At 42.2% G+C, this 19,886-nt stretch overlaps 2 protein-coding genes across 3 annotated transcripts in view; both read left to right on the top strand.

Annotated features, from left to right (window-relative positions):
- LOC308334301 (estrogen receptor beta-like) overlaps window positions 1-19,886 on the top strand; it is a 272,603-nt gene that overhangs the window by 64,186 nt on the left and 188,531 nt on the right. The window lies entirely within an intron of this gene.
- Window positions 6,606-12,826, top strand: LOC308333849 (uncharacterized protein). Of its 2 annotated transcripts, none has more exons than XM_080790356.1 (9): window positions 6,606-6,730; window positions 6,888-6,961; window positions 8,750-8,813; window positions 9,258-9,308; window positions 9,486-9,712; window positions 10,140-10,696; window positions 10,884-10,980; window positions 11,419-11,505; window positions 12,678-12,826. In XM_080790356.1, the coding sequence occupies exon 6, from the start codon at window positions 10,204-10,206 to the stop codon at window positions 10,585-10,587; it is 384 nt and encodes a 127-aa protein (XP_080646482.1). In that variant the 5' UTR covers window positions 6,606-6,730; window positions 6,888-6,961; window positions 8,750-8,813; window positions 9,258-9,308; window positions 9,486-9,712; window positions 10,140-10,203; the 3' UTR covers window positions 10,588-10,696; window positions 10,884-10,980; window positions 11,419-11,505; window positions 12,678-12,826. The 2 variants fall into 2 exon arrangements, with proteins under 2 accessions (XP_080646482.1, XP_080646481.1); XM_080790355.1 differs by having other exon boundaries at window positions 10,884-11,027.

Below are 19,886 nucleotides of genomic sequence, written 5' to 3'. Positions count from 1 at the left end.
GTCTGTCGGGAAAACATGAATTTCGGGGGTCACATCCCCTCAGAATTACTTACACGCGACCTGAGACGTGAGTCGAAACCGTAGCAGGCCGGCGAGATCAGCGGGAGGGGTATACATGTAAGCCGCCGCGGCAACCACACTCTGCAATTTTTCAAAATTGCGACCTTTCTAGTTATTATTCCACTACTGGAGTAAGACAAAGTTTGGCGCCCTACAACAACAAGAAGTTTTGACTGTACGCACTTGAGCCATGTGTCAAATTGACCGGAAAAATCGGGAATCGACCGCTTGTACTTTGCTAAGAGAAATGTTGTATATTTTATTTGATATGAATTTATTAGTGAATTAAATTTCCCCATTGACATGAATGGGGAAATGCAAAAAAACACATTCAAGTATTTTTCCCTCTGAGACTGTAAGCACTATAGTTACAAAACTTTCAGGGATATTTCCTAATTATCACTAAAATTAATTAAAAATATTATTTTTTAGGTCGGCCTCATGGTGGCGCTATAACATCCCACTTTACCTTTTGGCTCATAACTCTTGAACCGTAGATCGTAAAATCAAAATTATTTTTACCCTGGATTCCTTGGGTCATGACGCATCTCCCCATATAGGCCACGCCCTTTTCCGCCATGATGGATTTTCCGCCATTTTGAATTTTGACCAAAACACACTTTTTGCTTTTCCCCCTACAGATTTTGTCCAAATGTCACAGAAATCGGCACACGTGACCTCTGGACCCATACGATTAAAAAAACAACTTCAGAATTTCGTTAGTGCGTATCGTTCGGCCGTAACCGTCGTCCGAAGTTAGTAGGAGGGGCCTATATCACGAAAAACGCCATAAATCACGAACGGAATGTCCAATCCATCCGAAATTTGAATCGCATGTCCGGGGTGGTTCGTTCGACCGAGTTCCGAAAGCAATTCCATTTTCATCCACAGGGGGCGCCGCAAACGCGATAAATGTAACCGTCTGTCGCGAAAACATGAATTTCGGGGGTCAAATCCCCTCCGAATGACTTACACGCGATCTGAGGCGTGACTCGAAACCGTAACAGGCTGGCGATATCAGCGGGAGGGGTATATATGTGAGCCGCCGCGGCAACCACACTCTGCAATTTTTTAAAATTGCGACCTTTCTAGTTAGTGTGGTTGCCCTAACAGGGCAACCAGACTCTTGTTTTACAAAGACAAAGTTCGTAAGACAAAGTTTGGCGCCCTACAACAACAAGAAGTTTTGACTGTACGCACTTGAGCCATATGTCAAATTGACCGGAAAAATCGGGAATCGAGCGCTTGTACTGTGCGAAGAGAAATGTTGTATATTTTATTTGATATGAATTTATTAGTGAATTAAATTTCCCCATTGACATGAATGGGGAAATGCAAAAAAACACATTCAAGTATTTTTCCCTCTGAGACTGTAAGCACTATAGTTACAAAACTTTCAGGGATATTTCCTAATTATCACTAAAATTAATTAAAAATATAATTTTTTAGGTCGGCCTCATGGTGGCGCTATAACATCCCACTTTACCTTTTGGCTCATAACTCTTGAACCGTAGGTCGTAAAATCAAAATTATTTTTACCCTGGATTCCTTGGGTCATGACGCATCTCCCCACATAGGCCACGCCCTTTTCCGCCATGATGGATTTTCGGCCATTTTGAATTTTGTCCAAAACACACTTTTTGCTTTTCCCACTACAGATTTTGTCCAAATGTCACAGAAATCGGCACACGTGATCTCTGGACCCATCCGATTAAAAAACCAACTTCGGAATTTCGGTAGTGCGTGTCGTTCGGCCGTAACCGTCGTCCGAAGTTAGTAGGAGGGGCCTATATCACGAAAAACGCCATAATTCACGAACGGAATGTCCAATCCATCTGAAATTCGAATCGCACGTCCGGGGTGGTTCGTTCGACCGAGTTCCAAAAGCAAATCCATTTTGATCCACAGGGGGCGCCGCAAACGCGATAAATGTAACTGTCTGTCGGGAAAACATGAATTTCGGGGGTCGAATCCCCTCCGAATTACTTACACGCGACCTGAGACGTGACTCGAAACCGTAGCAGGCCGGCGATATCAGCGGGAGGGGTATACATGTAAGCCGCCGCGGCAACCACACTCTGCAATTTTTCAAAATTGCGACCTTTCTAGTTATTAGTGTGGTTGCCCTAAAGGGGCAACCAGACTCTTGTAAGTGTAACACTTTATTATTAGTGTGGTTGCCCTAAAGGGGCAACCAGACTCTTGTATCTCTAACACTTTATTCTCTCCACTACTGGAGTAAGACAAAGTTTGGCGCCCTACAACAACAAGCAGTTTTGACTGTACGCACTTGAGCCAGATGTCAAATTGACCGGAAAAATCGGGAATCGACCGCTTGTACTTTGCTAAGAGAAATGTTGTATATTTTATTTGATATGAATTTATTAGTGAATTAAATTTCCCCATTGACATGAATGGGGAAATGCAAAAAAACACATTCAAGTATTTTTCCCTCTGAGACTGTAAGCACTATAGTTACAAAACTTTCAGGGATATTTCCTAATTATCACTAAAATTAATTAAAAATATTATTTTTTAGGTCGGCCTCATGGTGGCGCTATAACATCCCACTTTACCTTTTGGCTCATAACTCTTGAACCGTAGGTCGTAAAATATTTTTACCCTGGATTCCTTGGGTCATGACGCATCTCCCCATATAGGCCACGCCCTTTTCCGCCATGATGGATTTTCCGCCATTTTGAATTTTGTCCAAAACACACTTTTCGCTTTTCCCACTACAGATTTTGTCCAAATGTCACAGAAATCGGCACACGTGATCTCTGGACCCACCCGATTAAAAAACCGACTTCGGAATTTCGGTAGTGCGTGTCGTTCGGCCGTAACCGTCGACCGAAGTCAGTAGGAGGGGCCTATATCACGAAAAACGCCATAAATCACGCACGGCATGTCCAATCCATCCGAAATTTGAATCGCATGTCCGGGGTGGTTCGTTCGACCGAGTTCCGAAAGCAATTCCATTTTCGTCCACAGGGGGCGCCGCAAACGCCATAAATGTAACCGTCTGTCGCGAAAACATGTATTTCGGGGGTCAAATCCCCTCCCAATTACTTACACGCGACCTGAGGCGTGACTCGAAACCGTAGCAGGCTGGCAATATCAGCGGGAGGGGTATCAGCGGGAGGGGTATACATGTAAGCCGCCGCGGCAACCACACTCTGCAATTTTTCAAAATTGCGACCTTTCTAGTTGACATTGTTTGTCTGTCTGTTCGGGGGGTCGTATGCAAGAGCGTCTCGGGATCAAGGTATGGTTCCTGCACTTATAGGTACACTTAATGTTTGTCGCTGCTTGGCGTCCTTTGGACTTAATATAGTACTGCCCTAAGTGAGCCGAAGAGTTCTGATGATCCTCATGGGGGCTCCCCGCAGCCCCGCCTCCCCCCCCCCCCCCGCAGCGGTGGAAAAAAAGAAAGAAAAGTACTTTATTTGTTTATTGAACCCTGCGCTCGTCTGTTTTTTTTAGACATTTATTTAGTTTATGTTTGGAGCCTGTTCTTGTTTTGTTTGCCCCGTTTATTTTGAAACCATTACACTCACACAACACAAACTCCTACCATGATATCAAGCCGTTGCAGTCACTCATCATCAATCACCATCGACAAACAACTACAAGTGAGTAAACAACAAGACGCCCAAGTCCCAAAGTGTGAGCACGTTGTTAAACCGTAGGCCTACCTATATCTCTGGTGATAAAAGAAAGTATTGAAAGTATTGACATTGGATCGATTGGAAGGATCTAACCATAATGGATGTGTCACGCTATTGAAGCTAATGAAATGAGGATACCATACGGATGAATGAACGCGCAGAGCGCGACATTTAATGTGGATTGGAATGAATTGATGTCGCTATTAAGCAAGCTTTGTGCAACGCTAAGTTTGGATCTGGAAAATAAGCGCTGCTGTTGTATTCTAAATACGGACGTCACGTCACGTTTTACTGATGTCTGTAAATTAAGCGGATGAATTACTCCAGTATGAAAGAGGCCTGTCCGTGTGTTTGCTAATACAAAAACAGCTTAATTGATATAAATGTAACCCCTAGAGGGTAGTAGAGTCCTAAGTGAGACGTATATTTAAGGGTGTTCTGGACAGGCAGATGACAGGACGTCAGTTGTGGGTCTCACACACCGTAACGTTCATGCGTTGTTCGGCTGCAGACTTGTCATTTGGTAAGCATATATGCTCCTTTTGTAGGCCTATATGCTCGTTAAATGTTTTGTATGATCTATTCTAAAAATGAGAGTATATTGTCATTGTCAGGTCTACACCACACTTCTGCAGTGCGCTGTAGTGTAGCCTGGGAGGTTCACAGACAAATGTTTGGGGTGTGGCTTCTCCATTCGGTGTAGGACATTAACGTGAGGAATGTGAGCCTACTGCCGTATGTGTGTTTGTGCAGGGCAGAACGATGGAATAATGTGCGGCGTTCTGTTGAATGGTCTAATCTTTCTTTCTAGATGTAGATGGAGATGACCGTAGATGCTGCTGGAACACTGAACCTGGTCTCCTGTGTGAACCACCCCATCCTGGCTGGCAGGCTGCTAAGATGTCCATGTGGACATTATGAGTGTTTGTATAGAGAGAAGCATGGCTGAAGCATGCATATCAGTCGTTTCTTGCTGCTGCCAAAGTCAAATTGTGATATCTGTAGTGTTTGGCCATCATGGCCGCTTATGAGATGTAGATATAAGTACACCTGACTGGTGGAATAGCCTTGTGATACATACTGGGTGTGCTCAAAACAAACAAACAAAGGCTGCACAAAATGCCACAAACTCACTTAAAGCTGCACAAAAATCACACAAATCAAGGGATGTCCGACAGTCAGTGTTGGATATTGTCCAACTCCTAACTGCCGATATCAACAGATACCGATATATATATATATTATATGCAGGCTTTTTCCAGTGGTGGAAACATAACTCAAACTTTTTACTTAAATAAAAGTAGGCAATACTGCAATATAGAAATACTCCGTTACAATTCAACATGTACTCGAGTAAAGGTACAAAGGTTTTGGTATAAAATGTACTTAAAATACCAAAAGTAATTATTCATAATTACTCATTATGCAAAATGTCTCATCTAAAATGATCTAATCTCTCACAAGCTCACACGTGTGTTATTGTATTGTGAGCTTGTAGATGTTTTTAATGTAAAAGAATAAATAAAGTAAAATTAAGGGTTAGGGTTATTAATTTTTAATGCCTTTATCGGCCGATAATATCGGACATCCCTAACAAAAACATATATCAAACGTGTAAATACATTTCAAAGAATGCCACAAGTGGCACTAAAACTTCACCAATAAATAAAGAAACATCCACATGTTCCATAAATTAAATGCCACAAAGATTTGCCGAAAAAATGAAGAAATTACAAAAAATAAGTTTCTTAAACATCATCTGCCGTATGTCCATAGAACTTCAGCTCTGTTGCAGCAAGCCAGTACAATGTGTCATTGTCTAGGTCACCTAAGCCACGATCACCATTCGGTGGCCGGTATTTGGGGCAAATGGTCATTACGTGTTCCACAGTCTGTAGTGGATCCTCGCATTCACAGTGGGCACTGTCCGAGATGTCCCACTTCTGCTTTGAGGGTTGTCCACTCCTTGCAGGGGAGGTGCTGGCAAAGAACATATTTGGGGTCCTCGATGTATTCCACTGGTCCCTCTGTCTTGCCTTTACCCAGGATGCCTTGGAGGTGTCAGCTGGTGTTGTGTGGAGCAGTTCCTGGGCCTGTGTGGCAAAGGGGCACAGTGACTTGAGGCACGTGTGCTGTGGCAAAGGTCGCCGTGACTTGGTGTGTGTGTGTGTGTGTGTGTGTGTGTGTTGTGGCAAAGGGCACCGTGACTTGAGGCACGTGTGCTGTGGTGTCTCTGACGACCTTGTGGAGGAGATTGCTGGGATTCACTCAGCTGTGCCTTCCCGGTGAGGGCCAGCGTGGCTGCTTCTCGTCTGACCTCTGTTGGAGTGATTCCAGCGAGAACAGGCAGGCAGTTTGTTTGGGGTGGCCCATCCGGTGTTGAGGGCAGCATCCAGCTTCTTGACATGAGAGCTACGGCTCCAGACTGGGACACAGTACTCGGGTCGTCTGCATAGCCATACTTCATTGATGTTGTTGCAGGGAGGTCATGGATGTAGCTGTTAGTGTTGAACAGCAGTTACTGGTGTGGAACCGAAAAGCTTCACACAAACATGCAAAAAAAAAATTCTAGTTTTGAACCTTTTTAATCTAGTTTATTTTCAAATAAATTAGTTTTTACTGTTTTGTGAAGCAACTTTGGGTGCTATATAAATTGTATGTATTATAAAAAAACAGACACACGGCAATTGTCGCCACACAGACATCACAAATTCCTATTGGCAGCAGCAACAAGTGAGTTGAGTGCAAAGCCATTCATAGACCTGGAGGCGTGATCAATGCTCTTTGGCCACTCAGAATAGCCAAATGGCATTGATCACGCCTCCAGGTCTTTAGTTTACTCAAGTTAGGGAATAAGACCTGGTACTTAAGACACGCAAAATACAGCCCCATGTCTTCATTCCAGATGCTGCAAGGCTCAATCGGAGCCCCTACAGGTGGACATCTGCAGTTCTCGCTGTCCATGGATGAATCTGCATGGGGGGCTCTGAAGGCGGCTCAAAGTAAGAAACCACTTAGACTTTTCTATTACTGTGAGTGGTATGGTCGGCTTCTGTTTTAAATGTTCTCTATACATTTTGTGTATGATGTGAAAGGACACAATGTACATATATCTGGCTCTTGGTCACTTAAATTCATCTTTCGTTCTTTCTTTCTTAGGGTGGATGGGTCGTGGTAGACGTCGTGGAAGGACAGAGATCCGTGGGGTTTCCTCTGAGGACTTCTGATGAGCTGTGAGTAGGAATATTTCTTGTTGGGATGGATATCTGTTGTACTGTTATGGTACGAAGTATAGCATGGCAGTATGATTCCTCCTAGTGGCACTGGTTGAATGTCTGTCAGCTCTCCAAGCTAATCAAAGTCTTAGGGCGCTTTCACACCGGACATGTTTGGTTCGTTTAAAACGAATTTGGTTCGGTTGGTGTGAACATGCATCCGAACTCTGGTGCGGATCAAAGAAACGAACCATGGTCCGCTAAAAAAGGCCGGACTCGGTTCGCTTCCAAACGAACCACGGTGCGGTTCGTTACTGGTGTGAATGCATTCGGACTTTATAGAGGACCAAATACAGTAGGCTACGATAGCCAAAATAGCTGTCGGGCTTCGGCAGTTGTGAGGCTGCTTAATAATTAGTTATAAAAGCATGTATTTTTTACGGGGATCAATTGATATGACAGCTGACAGTCTGATTTTATTTTAATAGTAGACGCATGTCGAGGCGCAGCGCAAATGTAATGGCAGCGTACGAGGTTCACATGCGCAAAAATAACAGATGTATAATTATCGACACGGAATGGTGTACGGTATATGGTACACGATGTAAGCTTGTATCTGTTTATTTTAAGCATGCGCCGCCGTCACGCAAAGTTATGACAAAGCATGCGATGCATGAGTCTTCATGCGAGAGTTTCTCTTTCAACTCGTGTCCCCTCCTTTTTTCTGTCTGTCTGTCTGTCTGTCTGTGTGTGTGTGTGTGTGTGTGTGTGTGTGTGTGTGTGTGTGTGTGTGTATATTTATATGGGAGAGACGCAGAGACAGAGAATTTGAAATATTTAAAATCATCCATGTCGCGCACGGCCGCACGTATAGAGAAAAAGCCAATGTTAAATAAGCTATACACAGGTGGTCCCAAATGATTAATTGATTAGGCCTACATCACTATAGCAAAAGACGTAAAACTAGGTCAACTCAATTAGCTGCAGCGGAGCTTTTCTGACTTGAAGCTCAATAACCTACTAACTGACCACCTTCAAGTTTAAACCATAAGATGACATGGAAATGCCCGCCGATTTGATGAAAATAACATATATCTAATCGGGTCAAGGTGCACACATGGAAGAAAAGTTATTTTTATCGGGGATACCTTGTAGGCTATACGTCTCCGTGAATTGTATGCATCAGGAGCAAGCACATTATTGTGCACCTGCTCCTGTTCATCTGTTGCTCTTATTTGGCTAATAAAATAATTAATAAGAATGAATGCAATAGCAAGTTGTTGCTGTTCTCTTCTCTCTCTGTGTGACTGAAGGTTGCCCCAAAAATTGTAGACAGTGATTTCCCCTCATGTTCTTTTTCCCTCACTATTTGGTTCGCTTAACATGTCCACGTGTCATTTGTTTACATATTTGGTACGCTTTACAAAGTCCAGTGTGAACACCAAACGGACCAAAATCAAAATGCAAATATTTGGTCCTTGGTCCTTGATCCGGACCTTCTAAGCGAACTTTGGGTGTGAAAGCGCCCTTAATGACACTTTTTTTAACCACTTCAACCCCAGCATCTCTATTCTGGGGGGAGCGTTCAGCCAAATTAGCAGATCTACAAGCTCACACCGCATTGCAACGTGTTGTGAGCTTGTAGATCTGCTATGTTTGGCAAATCAATTTGTGTAGCGTGAAATCGGAGCATATACAAAATGCTCTCTTTAAAGGTCTGTTTTATCAAATCTATAGAGGGTTTAAGTGGTTCTGAATATGCAGCTCAACAAAAGCTAATTTGGTCTTTATTTATTTCTTTCTTAGGACGGAGATCTGTGTAGATGCCGGAGGACTTCGGACCTGGGCCTGCCCGGTGAGGAACCGCACAGTAAGAACCGCTCTAGGCCTTTCACGATTATGAGGTTTCTTTTTACTAGACTATTATTGTCGCTCAAATAAATTGCAATTAAATATTTAAGTGTGGCCCGGATGGTTAGCTCAACTGTCTGGGCACCTATGCTGCCAAGCCAGCCGGACGGCGTGCTGCGGGTTCGACTCCCGACGGCCTTTGCCGCGTGTCACTCCCCATCTCTTCCCCCTTTCCTGTCTATATACTGTTCACTATCAGTAAAGGCATAAAAAGCCCCAAAACCAACATGAGGGCTACTGCTCCAGACTGGGGCACAGTACTCAGCGGTGGGGAACACCAGAGCCTCGGTACCGGCTGGACGCCGGTACCGAGGCTCTGGTGTTCCAACAACAAGGGAGTGATGTGCGAAGCTCTTTTCTATGAAGCCATTCATAGACGATAACGGCCATGTCTTTCTTCCAGATGTACTGCAGGTCTCTCCAGGAATCTGCATTCCTCTGAAGACGACTCAAAGTAAGACCCTGTTAGGCCTGTCAAAAATAACCCTAACTGAAACGTTTATTACTGTAATTGATATGTTTAGCTTCTGTTTAAATCTTCTCTATAAATAAAAGTTTTATGTATATATGTTGTGACAGGATAGAATATATATCTGGCTCTTGGTCACTCTAATCAATCTTTCTTTGTTAGGATGAAGATCGCGGTAGACGTCGCTGGAACGCGGCTGCTGGACAGGGAGTGCACACACACACACACACACACACACACACACACACACAGAGAAAGGCTAATTTGGTGTGTGTTTTTTTTTTCTTTGTTAGAATGGCGATATCGATAGACGATCTGATGTTCCCTGGACAGAGATCCGTTCCAAAGCTCCCCCCCCCGGGGGCTTCCTCAGAGGACTCTGATGAGCTGTGAGTAGGAATAGTTCTTGCTTGTTTCTGAGGATGGATAACTGCTTTTGTACTGTTATGGTACGAAGAATGGCACAATTTACAGTAATCCAATTGTTTTAAATATTTTAGGATAAATCTAAATGACTCTGCACAATAGTTTGAGAGTCAATATCTCATATCATTAGCGTACCTCTTGGTCTTTGTAACAACTTGAATACAAATTACAAAAGATGTTGAGGACTGTACATGTGTTGATGCCTCCTAGTGGCACTCTGGTTGAATGTCTGTCAGCTTTCCAAGCTAATCAAAGTCTTAATGACACTTTTTTTTAACCACTTCAACCCCAGCATCCCTATTCCGTTCAGCAAAAATAGCAGATCTACAAGCTCACACTGCAACGTGTTGTGAGCTTGTAGAGCTAATGGTTTCTTTCTTTCTCTCTCAGGATGGAGATCATAGACACAGCTGGAGGCTGGAGCCTCTAGAGATGGAGATCTGCAGGTCTGTCCATGGATGGGAGGACTGAGGACGGCGATCTGGGTAGACGCTGGAGGACTTCGGACCTGGGCCTGGATGGATGGGAGGACGGAGATCTGGGTAGACGCTGGAGGACTTCGGACCTGGGCCTGGATGGATGGGAGGACGGAGATCTGGGTAGACGCTGGAGGACTTCGGACCTGGGCCTGGATGGATGGGAGGACGGAGATCTGGGTAGACGCTGGAGGACTTCGGACCTGGGCCTGGATGGATGGGAGGACGGAGATCTGGGTAGACGCTGGAGGACTTCGGACCTGGGCCTGGATGGATGGGAGGACGGAGATCTGGGTAGACGCTGGAGGACTTCGGACCTGGGCCTGGATGGATGGGAGGACGGAGGACGGAGATCTGGGTAGACGCTGGAGGACTTCGGACCTGGGCCTGGATGGATGGGAGGACGGAGGACAGATCTGGGTAGACGCTGGAGGACTTCGGACCTGGGCCTTCTCAGTGAGGAACTCAACGGTACGAACCGCTTTAGGGTTAGGGCTTTTTTTAGGCTTCGTAAAAAGCCAATAATCGTCCGTTGCCGATAATTGGTCGATCCCTATTCTTAAACGTTACTGTAAGTGCATGTGTATGTTGTGACAGGACACGCACGCACACACACAGCAAAGCTAATTTGGGGTGTGTGTCTTTCGTTCTTTGTTAGAATGGAGATCTCAGCCGATGCCTGAGATCCGAAGATTTCCCAGGGTGTTTCCGCTGAGGACTTCTGGGTCGCTGGGAGGCTCGGACGGAGCTAGAAGGTTCGGTAGACGCCACTGGAACCTGTTTAGGCCTGTCAGAATTTAAGGTTTTATAATGGCCGATTTTTAATTGTCGCTCAAATAAATTACAAGTAACAATTTAATTGCGTCATACTAACATTCTAAATAAAACTTTGGCTTTTGTAGGCTTTGTAAACAAAAAGCTGCACATGGCATAATTCAATAACTTTATACACTAAAAAAAGAGAAGTAAATTACAAAGTGACACATTTAGAGCTTGTAGATCGGTTGCTTGCATTATTTCTTTAAAATGTTTGACAATATATGAACATTTTCAACATGGAGACGATTATGACTCTAAAAAAGTATCTCAAATACTTGGCGATTAGGTAATTGTGACAGGCCTAAATCCTTCTAGTTGTGTTTTTTTATATCATGTTCTGTAATCAGTTAGGGTTGACTATAGACTTTTTTTAGGAACAAGATCATCATGCCGGTGAAGAGCACGTTTCTAGCCGATGGAGCAACTATTTCTGATCACCTTTGGAGTTACATCACAGCAAGGTAACTATACAACACGCACACACACTATGATCATGACATGACATCAGCTTGTGACTGCAACTTGTTCCTGTTCGCAGATGACTCGGCACTGCTAGTCTCGGACAGGAACAAACTGCAGGTTGAAAAGGCCCTCGGCTCTGAACTCGGTAGAATCTGCACCTGGCTCGCTGATAACAAACTATCTTTACACCTGGGAAAAATTGAATCCATTCTCTTTGGATCTAATAGTAATCTCAGCAAGGCAAATGGCTTCTTGGTTAGAGTTGGTGACAATGTTATCACACGTAAAGGTGAAATTACCTACCTAGATTCCATCCTGGAGGCTAATCTTTCCGGTGATAAAATGGCCACCAACGTAATCAAAAAAGTCAACCAAAGAACAAGATTCCTTTACAGGATCTCCTCACTGGTCAACAAAAACACCTTGAAGACCTTAACAGGAGCCCTCGTACAAGGTTTCTTTGACTATGCATGCACCTCCTGGTACCACAGCACCTCAAAGGCCCTTAAAACTAGGCTCCAGACCTCCCAAAACAAACTGGTCAGGCTCCTACTTGGCCTCACCCCCCGAACACCTCACTCCTGCCCACTTTGACAGGCTGGAATGGCTTAGGGTCGACCACAGAGTACAGCATCTTGCAATGGGTCTGGTCCACAAGATTCGATACACCACCAAGATACCCATGTACCTGTCTAGATACTTCCTTTATGTTAACGAAGTCCACACCCACAACACCAGAGGGAGTGCAACGAACCATGTACAACCCAGATTCGACACAAACAAGGGACTAAATTATTTTCACTCCTATGCCACCAAAATGTGGAACGCCCTACCAACAGTCATTAAGACATGTGAATCCCTTGACTCCCTTTTTCCCCTCACTGTATAAGTTTATTTTCCCTTTTTACCTCCTTTATGATGAATTCCTGTTCTGTTCTTTGACTATATAGAAGTGTCTTATTTGTACGTCTCTAAATGTTTTGATGAATTGAACATGGTGGACCCTCTTGTACAAGTGTAATGCTTAATTAGGTCGTCCACTTACAGTTATCAGTCTTTGTATTGAGTTTGTGCTTGACATGTACTGTAATTCTGCAAACTGTTAATAAATATTTCAATCAATATTGTTTTATGAACAAAGTAGTAATGAGCATTTCTTTCTTTTCTTTAGGACGTTGCTGGTCTCCTGTGTGGCTCCATCTGGAGGTCACCAGGGTTCTGAGTCACTCAGATCCTGACTGGTAGTGGTGATATGTAGATGTGATCAATCAGGGCTCTAAACAATAAAATAATAAACCAATATAAATAAATAGATAATAATATAAATAAATGGATAAAACGAACGATAAAAAAATAGATTATAGTAAAATAAAAGTAAATTAAAATAGTAAAATTAAAGTAAATTAAAATTAGTAATACATAAAATAAAATTAGTAGCATAGTAATGGATAAAATAAATATAATTAGTAATATAGACAATAATACATAAAATAAATTAAATTATCAATATAGTAATGCATAAAATTAGTAATAACAGTAATACATAAAATAAATAAATGCATAAAAAATAAAATTAGTAATAACAGTAATACATAAAACAAATACAATTTGTAATGCATGAAGTAAAATTAGTAATAACATAGTAATACATCAAATAAATACAATTAGTAATATAGTTATACATAAAATTAGTAATAACATAGTAATATATAAAATACAATTAATACATAAAATAAATTCAATTACTTTGTGTTGTTATAGAATGACTTAAAAAAACAAACAATATCAATCCCATCTACATATCACAACCAGGCTATATTGCCAGCAGGCAGGTGGACTGTAGACTCACTACAGCTGTCACAATGTGGTATACTTTGTTTTGACCCAACTGGCCTCCAAGGAGAGGCGAGCATGGAGCCGGACATCTGATGATACACGAGAGAAGACGCCATAGTAAAAAAAAAAAGTAATATAAGTAATATGTTGATTGTAATTTATGCATGATGCCATATATCTGTAAATATTAATTATTTTCTTGTTAATAAATTATTGCATTTATACCCGGGTGTCCGTTATGTGTCCATTACCCTTAGATTGCGCCGCCGCAGATTTATTTATTTCCCAAATGGTCTAAAAATGAGTTATTTAGCATACTTTTACCAATGAATTAGCCTATACACAGACAGCAACTGATTAGCCTATTTTGGACGATATGGGTCTTTTGAGTCAGTGTGTTTAGTCTCACTATAGTCTGTGTAGATTACCCGGCGGTGTTCCCGGCTCATGGCTCTTCACAGACGGCACAGAGACAGCAGTCACTCCGCTGAACGTGTCGGTGTTGCTGCAGTGGTGTGAACTGTGAACCGTGCGGGCACTGGTGGTGGTGCTGAGTTCTGACAGCCGAGTCACAGCTTCTTCTTCTGAATTACTTTATCTTTGCCTTGGAAAATACATTTTGCGTTTTGCTGTTTCCCAAAACAAACCAGCGCGCGCTACTGTTTGCTACAAAGCAACTGGAAGCGGACGAGGTTTACAGACATGCCAATAGTAGCCAATCATATGCTGATTAGGCCAGTTGCTGTATAGCCTACCTACCCGATCACCAGGGAGCAGCAACAACACACACACACTACACACACAATAGCCTTCTATATAATGCTGCGCACATATATTATATATTTAAAAAAAAAATACCCAGAATAATTTTTGGGAAGGCTAAGCCTTCCCTAGCCTTACACACCCGCCGCCTATGGGCACTGTACTGTAGGCATATAATACCTGGCTAGGTGAAAACAAAAGAAACCTGATTAGCATTTGAGTACTTTTAACACCTGAACAGCCAGCGGAGAGGTTCACAGAGGGTCAATAATTCCCAGAAAATCTGTAATGTTAATATAAAATGTCCACGAAAATCTTCATGGGGGCTAAAAGGGGCTATTTAATTCTTCATGGGGGCTACAGCCCCATAGCCCCCACAGACTCGACGTCGTTGGATATTAGTCTGGAACTTCGGTGTGTAAGATTTATTTCCAAGTCTGGGGCGGTTTACAAACGGAATCCAGTTCGTGTGTGCCAGACCAATATCTTCCCAGGGCACTTTTTTTTGGTCCCGTGTCAGATTTGTCTTTCTTGTTGTTTCCAGGCTCAAAATAAAGCATGCCTTGGTGTAGAACCTAAAAGTGCATATAATTATAGGCATGGTAATTTCATGAATACCAGACGCCCCTTTATACCAACTTGCCGCCGTGAAAAGTGTTAATGTAGTTAACAGTTCATTTAGTATTTCCCTCCCTCCCTGAAATCTGAAATTATCTTGTATACAGATTCATTTGATTGTGTAGTCGTCGTTCTCTATACTCATGAGAGAGACGGTGACTGCTCAATTAAGTTAATTTAGGACCTTCTAGCAGTTAATTTCGTTTTATTAAACATTTTTGTAGGCTTTGTAAACAAAAAGCTGCACATGGCATAATTCAATAACTTTATACACTAAAAAAAGAGAAGTAAATTACAAAGTGACACATTTAGAGCTTGTAGATCGGTTGCTTGCATTATTTCTTTAAAATGTTTGACAATATATGAACATTTTATTTTAGTCATTTTTCCATAATTATGTAACCCATGTTTTGTAATGGCATCATGATTCTCTTATGCCCGTGGATATACAGAGTGACCAACAATTTTAAATTAATATAATACCTTTTATATAATCACCAACATGAATTTATGTTTGTTATTTACAGCTAGGTAGAGTAGTGTGGCGAGATTGAAAAGGGGCGACCATACTGTTAATACCATTTCCAAACTTTATTTGGCTTTAGGGGGCGCTGTTGGCCTGCTTAACAATACAACTGTCACAAAGCAGTCACCATGATAATGGCCTGCCCTACAACAACATTACATCACAATCACATATACTACCAAAAAACTACAACATTACATCACAATCACATATACTACCAAAAAACTACAACAACATTACATCACAATCACATATACTACCAAAAAACTCAACGATGTGAGACAATGTGTAGTTTTAGTCATGTAGTCTTTTGAATAGTTTTCATTTAGTTTTAGTCACATTTTAGTCAGCTGGAATGTTTTAGTGTTAAGTCTAGTTTTAGTCGACTAAATGTCACAAGGTTTTAGTCGACTAATTCTACAGTTGATTTAGTCGAATAAAATCTATTTAGACGGGCCTCCTGAAAATAGCCGATAGCTCACAACGTGTCGCAGCGCGACGCGTTGTGAGCTTGTAGATCGGCTATTTTCAGCATGCAGCCAAGTGTAAAATGACTTGTACTGGATCTCTTGTCCACTAGTCAATATATTTAGTCTTGGTTTTAATCCTCATAGCTTAGTTTTCATTTAGTTTCCATTCAGTTTTCGTCAGTGAAAAAAGGTAGTCGACGAACATTCTTCGTCTTAGTTTTAGTCGACAAAAACGACACTGTAATGCACATTGAACATTTTTAGATCACGGACTATGTGTTCATTCAGTTGCTATTCGCTGTATTCTTGGCCCTTCTCCAGGGTTGCCACCACAGACCTTTTTCTGCCGTTTCGTCCAATATCTGGTCACTTCTGCCCTAATAGACCTACTAATGCATTATGGTAATCGGTGTGTTGCCAGATTTTGCAAGCGTAACAAGGTCTATGAAATCAAACCCAAAAGAAGCAACTCAGCAGTTATACCAGCTTTTGTTCCCAATATACGTATAATGTTTTTTTTTGCTTTCGCCTTTTTATTGATAGAGCGATAGATGAAAGTGTAGCCTGACAGGAAATGGGGAGAGAGATGGGGGGTGACACACAGTAAAGGCCGTCGGGAGTCGAACCCGCGGCACACTGCCAGACTGGATTACCAGCCAAGGTGCCCAGAGTAGACAACTCCGCCAGCAAGCTTTGTTTTTCTACAAGCTCAATTTAGCACGGTTAAAACTTTAAGAACAATCCCTGTCACTATAGGTGACAATCATCAGGTTACAAGTCATTCAGTGGAAGCCGAGCTGCAACATGAACACAACTGGTAATGTTGTACCTTTTGTCACTGCTCGAATAGAATAGAATAGAGTAGAGTAGAACAGAATAGAATAGAATTCAGAATAGAATATGCTGTTGTTGGTTCTACACCTCCCAAAATCCAAGTAAGAAAGCTGCCATTTCAGCTCACAAAAATATATTTTAAAATGTCTTTAGCGCTTTTTTTTTTTTAAGTATAAAAAGCTATACTGCAAAGCCAACTCGGATCGTGACAAAATCATGACAATGAACACTATGTTTTGAGCCGATCAAATAATTTATAAGAAGAAAAACAAAACAAATAGTGTTGTCTCCTGCCTTTATTTTCTTCTTTCTAATGATTTGATCGGCCCAAAATATTGTGTTCATTGTCATGATTTGTTCACGATCAGAGTTGGCTTTGTCCGCGGCGTAACCGTCTTTAAATAAATACTTTAAGAAAAGCCTATGGGAGAAATGCATTGGGATTAATTTCCTGGGCCACTCGTCGTTCTGAAAGGGGGAGGGACTGCCACACTCTATTGGCTGTCATTAATAAACTCCTCTGGTGTCTCACATTGTTTTAAAATCATGCTTTATTTTTTATTTTTATGCTATTTAATTAACAGGCTTAAAAACACATCTTGCAGGAAGAGTCAATGAGAGAGCTTTACAACAGAAGGCCAACTATTAGGGGACTAAACTATTAGGGTATTTGAACATTTGCCTGCCAGTCACAATGTGGGACAGAGTCTCAATTTGTGGGACGCCTGAAAAGTCTTTGAGAAATGAGGGACTGTCCCACGCAAAGAGGGACATCTGCTCACCCTATAGGTGTGACCACAGCATAATGCAGACATACTAACAGAAATGAGTGACCCATATACGCGCCCTCCAAAGCCTTCCTTTCGTGACTGACCGTTCCGGGGCAAGACGTGACTGACAAGGACCGTGTCCCAAAGGTCATCTGAGAGGTCGGGTGGTCAGAGACGGGGCGCCGAGGGGGGGGGGGGCAGGGCAGCGTAGCGCTCAGGACCTCCACTCCCCTCCCTAGTCTCCCGGGTCAAGGGTCAACGTTGGACTTTCCACACCGTTGCCCACAAGTGAGCCATCAGGGTGGGGGGGGGGGGGGGGGTTATCATCTTATCTCTTTCCCCCAGGAAAGGTTAGCGCTTCCTGTCAAAACATATACATACGGCAGTGAGAGGTTTTCAAACTTTTTGGCACACCAAAGGACAAGTTTCACGGCACACCTGTGATCATATTCATGCAGAAATATAGCCTCTATAATCAATGTTATGACTTATCACACTGTAAACGTTTACTTGGGGCGCATACTTAGTTTAGACTAGTCATTGGTTATGGGTTAAGGTTTAGGTGTGCTGCCCCGTGGGAGGTTAGGTTTAGGGTGAGGGTTTGAGATACAGTAGGTTGTAGTTGTAGGACTGGTCTAACCAATGACTAGTCTAAACCAAACTGTCTAAACTAACTAAGTATGCACCCCTACTTTTAATTCACTAATACTAAAGTTTAAACACTATGTAAGAATTTATTTATATTTTTTACATTTCGTCCACATTTTGATGGAACCATCTATCGTAGAGTATTGTATTATATTATATAACACAGTGGCTGCATTTGGTCTCCCTGTTCTTCTATTGAGAAAATGTTATCCTATTGGCTGGTAGGACCAAAGTGGTACCGCCTGAATCTCATAATGTTATCCTATTGGCTGGTAGGACCAAAGTGGTACCGCCTGAATCTCATAATGTTATCCTATTGGCTGGTAGGACCAAAGTGGTCCCGCCTGAATCTCATAATGTTATCCTATTGGCTGGTAGGACCAAAGTGGTACCGCCTGAATCTCATAATGTTATCCTATTGGCTGGTAGGACCAAAGTGGTACCGCCTGAAACTCATAATTATTATTTTTTAACCTCTATTAACTCAGTGGTTAGAATTACAGCTCAAATCCTGGCTAAGACATGACAGTAAAGTTTCATTATTGATTGATTGATTGATGTATTTATTAACAGATTGGAGAATTACAGTACATTTCAAGCACAGCTCGATACAAAACCTAACTGTGGACCGTGGACGACACCATAAGATAAAGCATATTACACACACACACACACACACACACACACACACACACACACACACACACACACACACACACACACACACACACACATTATTATACATATTTTGTAGCTTGCATCTGATCCTCCTTGACATAAAGTACATCATCACCTATCAAAAGTGAAATGAAACAGTTCTTTCCTTATACCCGAGGGTCACATTGATTATTATCAAATTGGGTGACACATTATCACCACACAAAGGCCTTAATGTCATCTAAGAACACTAAGCCTCCAGCAGAGCAGCTCCAATCTGTTTAAGCACCATGGCTCCAGGGTAGTGCTTCACCTCTGTAACCTCATCAGTGTCACCCGCTGACAGGGAAAGTGTGATCGGGTACATGCAGGTACACAAAATGTCACTTTCCTGCCATGCTGGCTGGCAGCAGGCGCAGCTTTGAGGTTTATGAATTAAGTCAATATAGAGGCTACAGGTAGCACTGGAGGTTCAACCACACGAAAGACACACCATCCTTGAAAGAGGGAAGCTGGCAAAAGTGGCAACATACAATAACGTTTGTCCTCGTAGTTTTAATTGAAAAGATTATCAGGACTGTTTCCTATTTTCTGATTATAGGATTGGGGCTTTTCATGCATTATTTCCATGAAGATTCGTCTTAATTTTCAGACAGTAGTTCTGATCCAGAATGAGAGCAGTGCCTCATTAACTAAATAAGGCTCTATACCTGAGATAGGACAAATTAATTGTGATGTTGATGTTTTTTTTTTACCCTGCCACACATTTCTGCAGGCAGGGTAATTAAGCAGTAATGGTTCAAGCTGTATTACAATAATGACCCAAAACAATTTAAAGTGGCAAACACACGCACACAAACATTGCGTGCACACACAGACGTGTTCACATTATGAACTTGAGAAGAACTCGATGAATCATGTGACCACATATCACATTTTGTTCTTTCAGAAGAATTCTTTGATTTATTGTAGTGTACTCTTTTGTAATACCTGCAGCAAAACAAACAGTGAGGCAATTTGATATACGGTACCTGGCAATTCCTATTTTAAGCTGGCAACATAATATGATTTGATTTAATGTTCATCACTTTGATTCAGATGAGTCACTTAATTTGACTAGACCTGCTGGAGGCATTTGCATGTTGGACCTATACCTTCACTAAAAAAACACCGGGACAACGCTCCACACGTCCCAAGCGTTTCTCCCTTCTGCCTCCAAAACTATGGAATGCACTTCCCATTGCAATCAGAACTGCAGA

The sequence above is a fragment of the Protomyctophum bolini genome (assembly GCF_963924005.1).
Source record: "Protomyctophum bolini genome assembly, chromosome: 19".
NCBI lineage: Eukaryota > Metazoa > Chordata > Actinopteri > Myctophiformes > Myctophidae > Protomyctophum > Protomyctophum bolini.
Note: the sequence above shows the minus strand (reverse complement) of the source record. Positions and strands in the feature narration are given on the sequence as shown.

Coding starts and splice junctions, on each gene's coding strand:
- LOC308333849 (XM_080790355.1), top strand. CDS start 10,208: ATGGGAGGACTGAGGACGGCGATCTGGGTAGACGCTGGAGGACTTCGG. Junction 10,697..10,883: donor TCTCAGTGAGGAACTCAACG/GTACGAACCGCT, acceptor GTTCTTTGTTAG/AATGGAGATCTCAGCCGATG.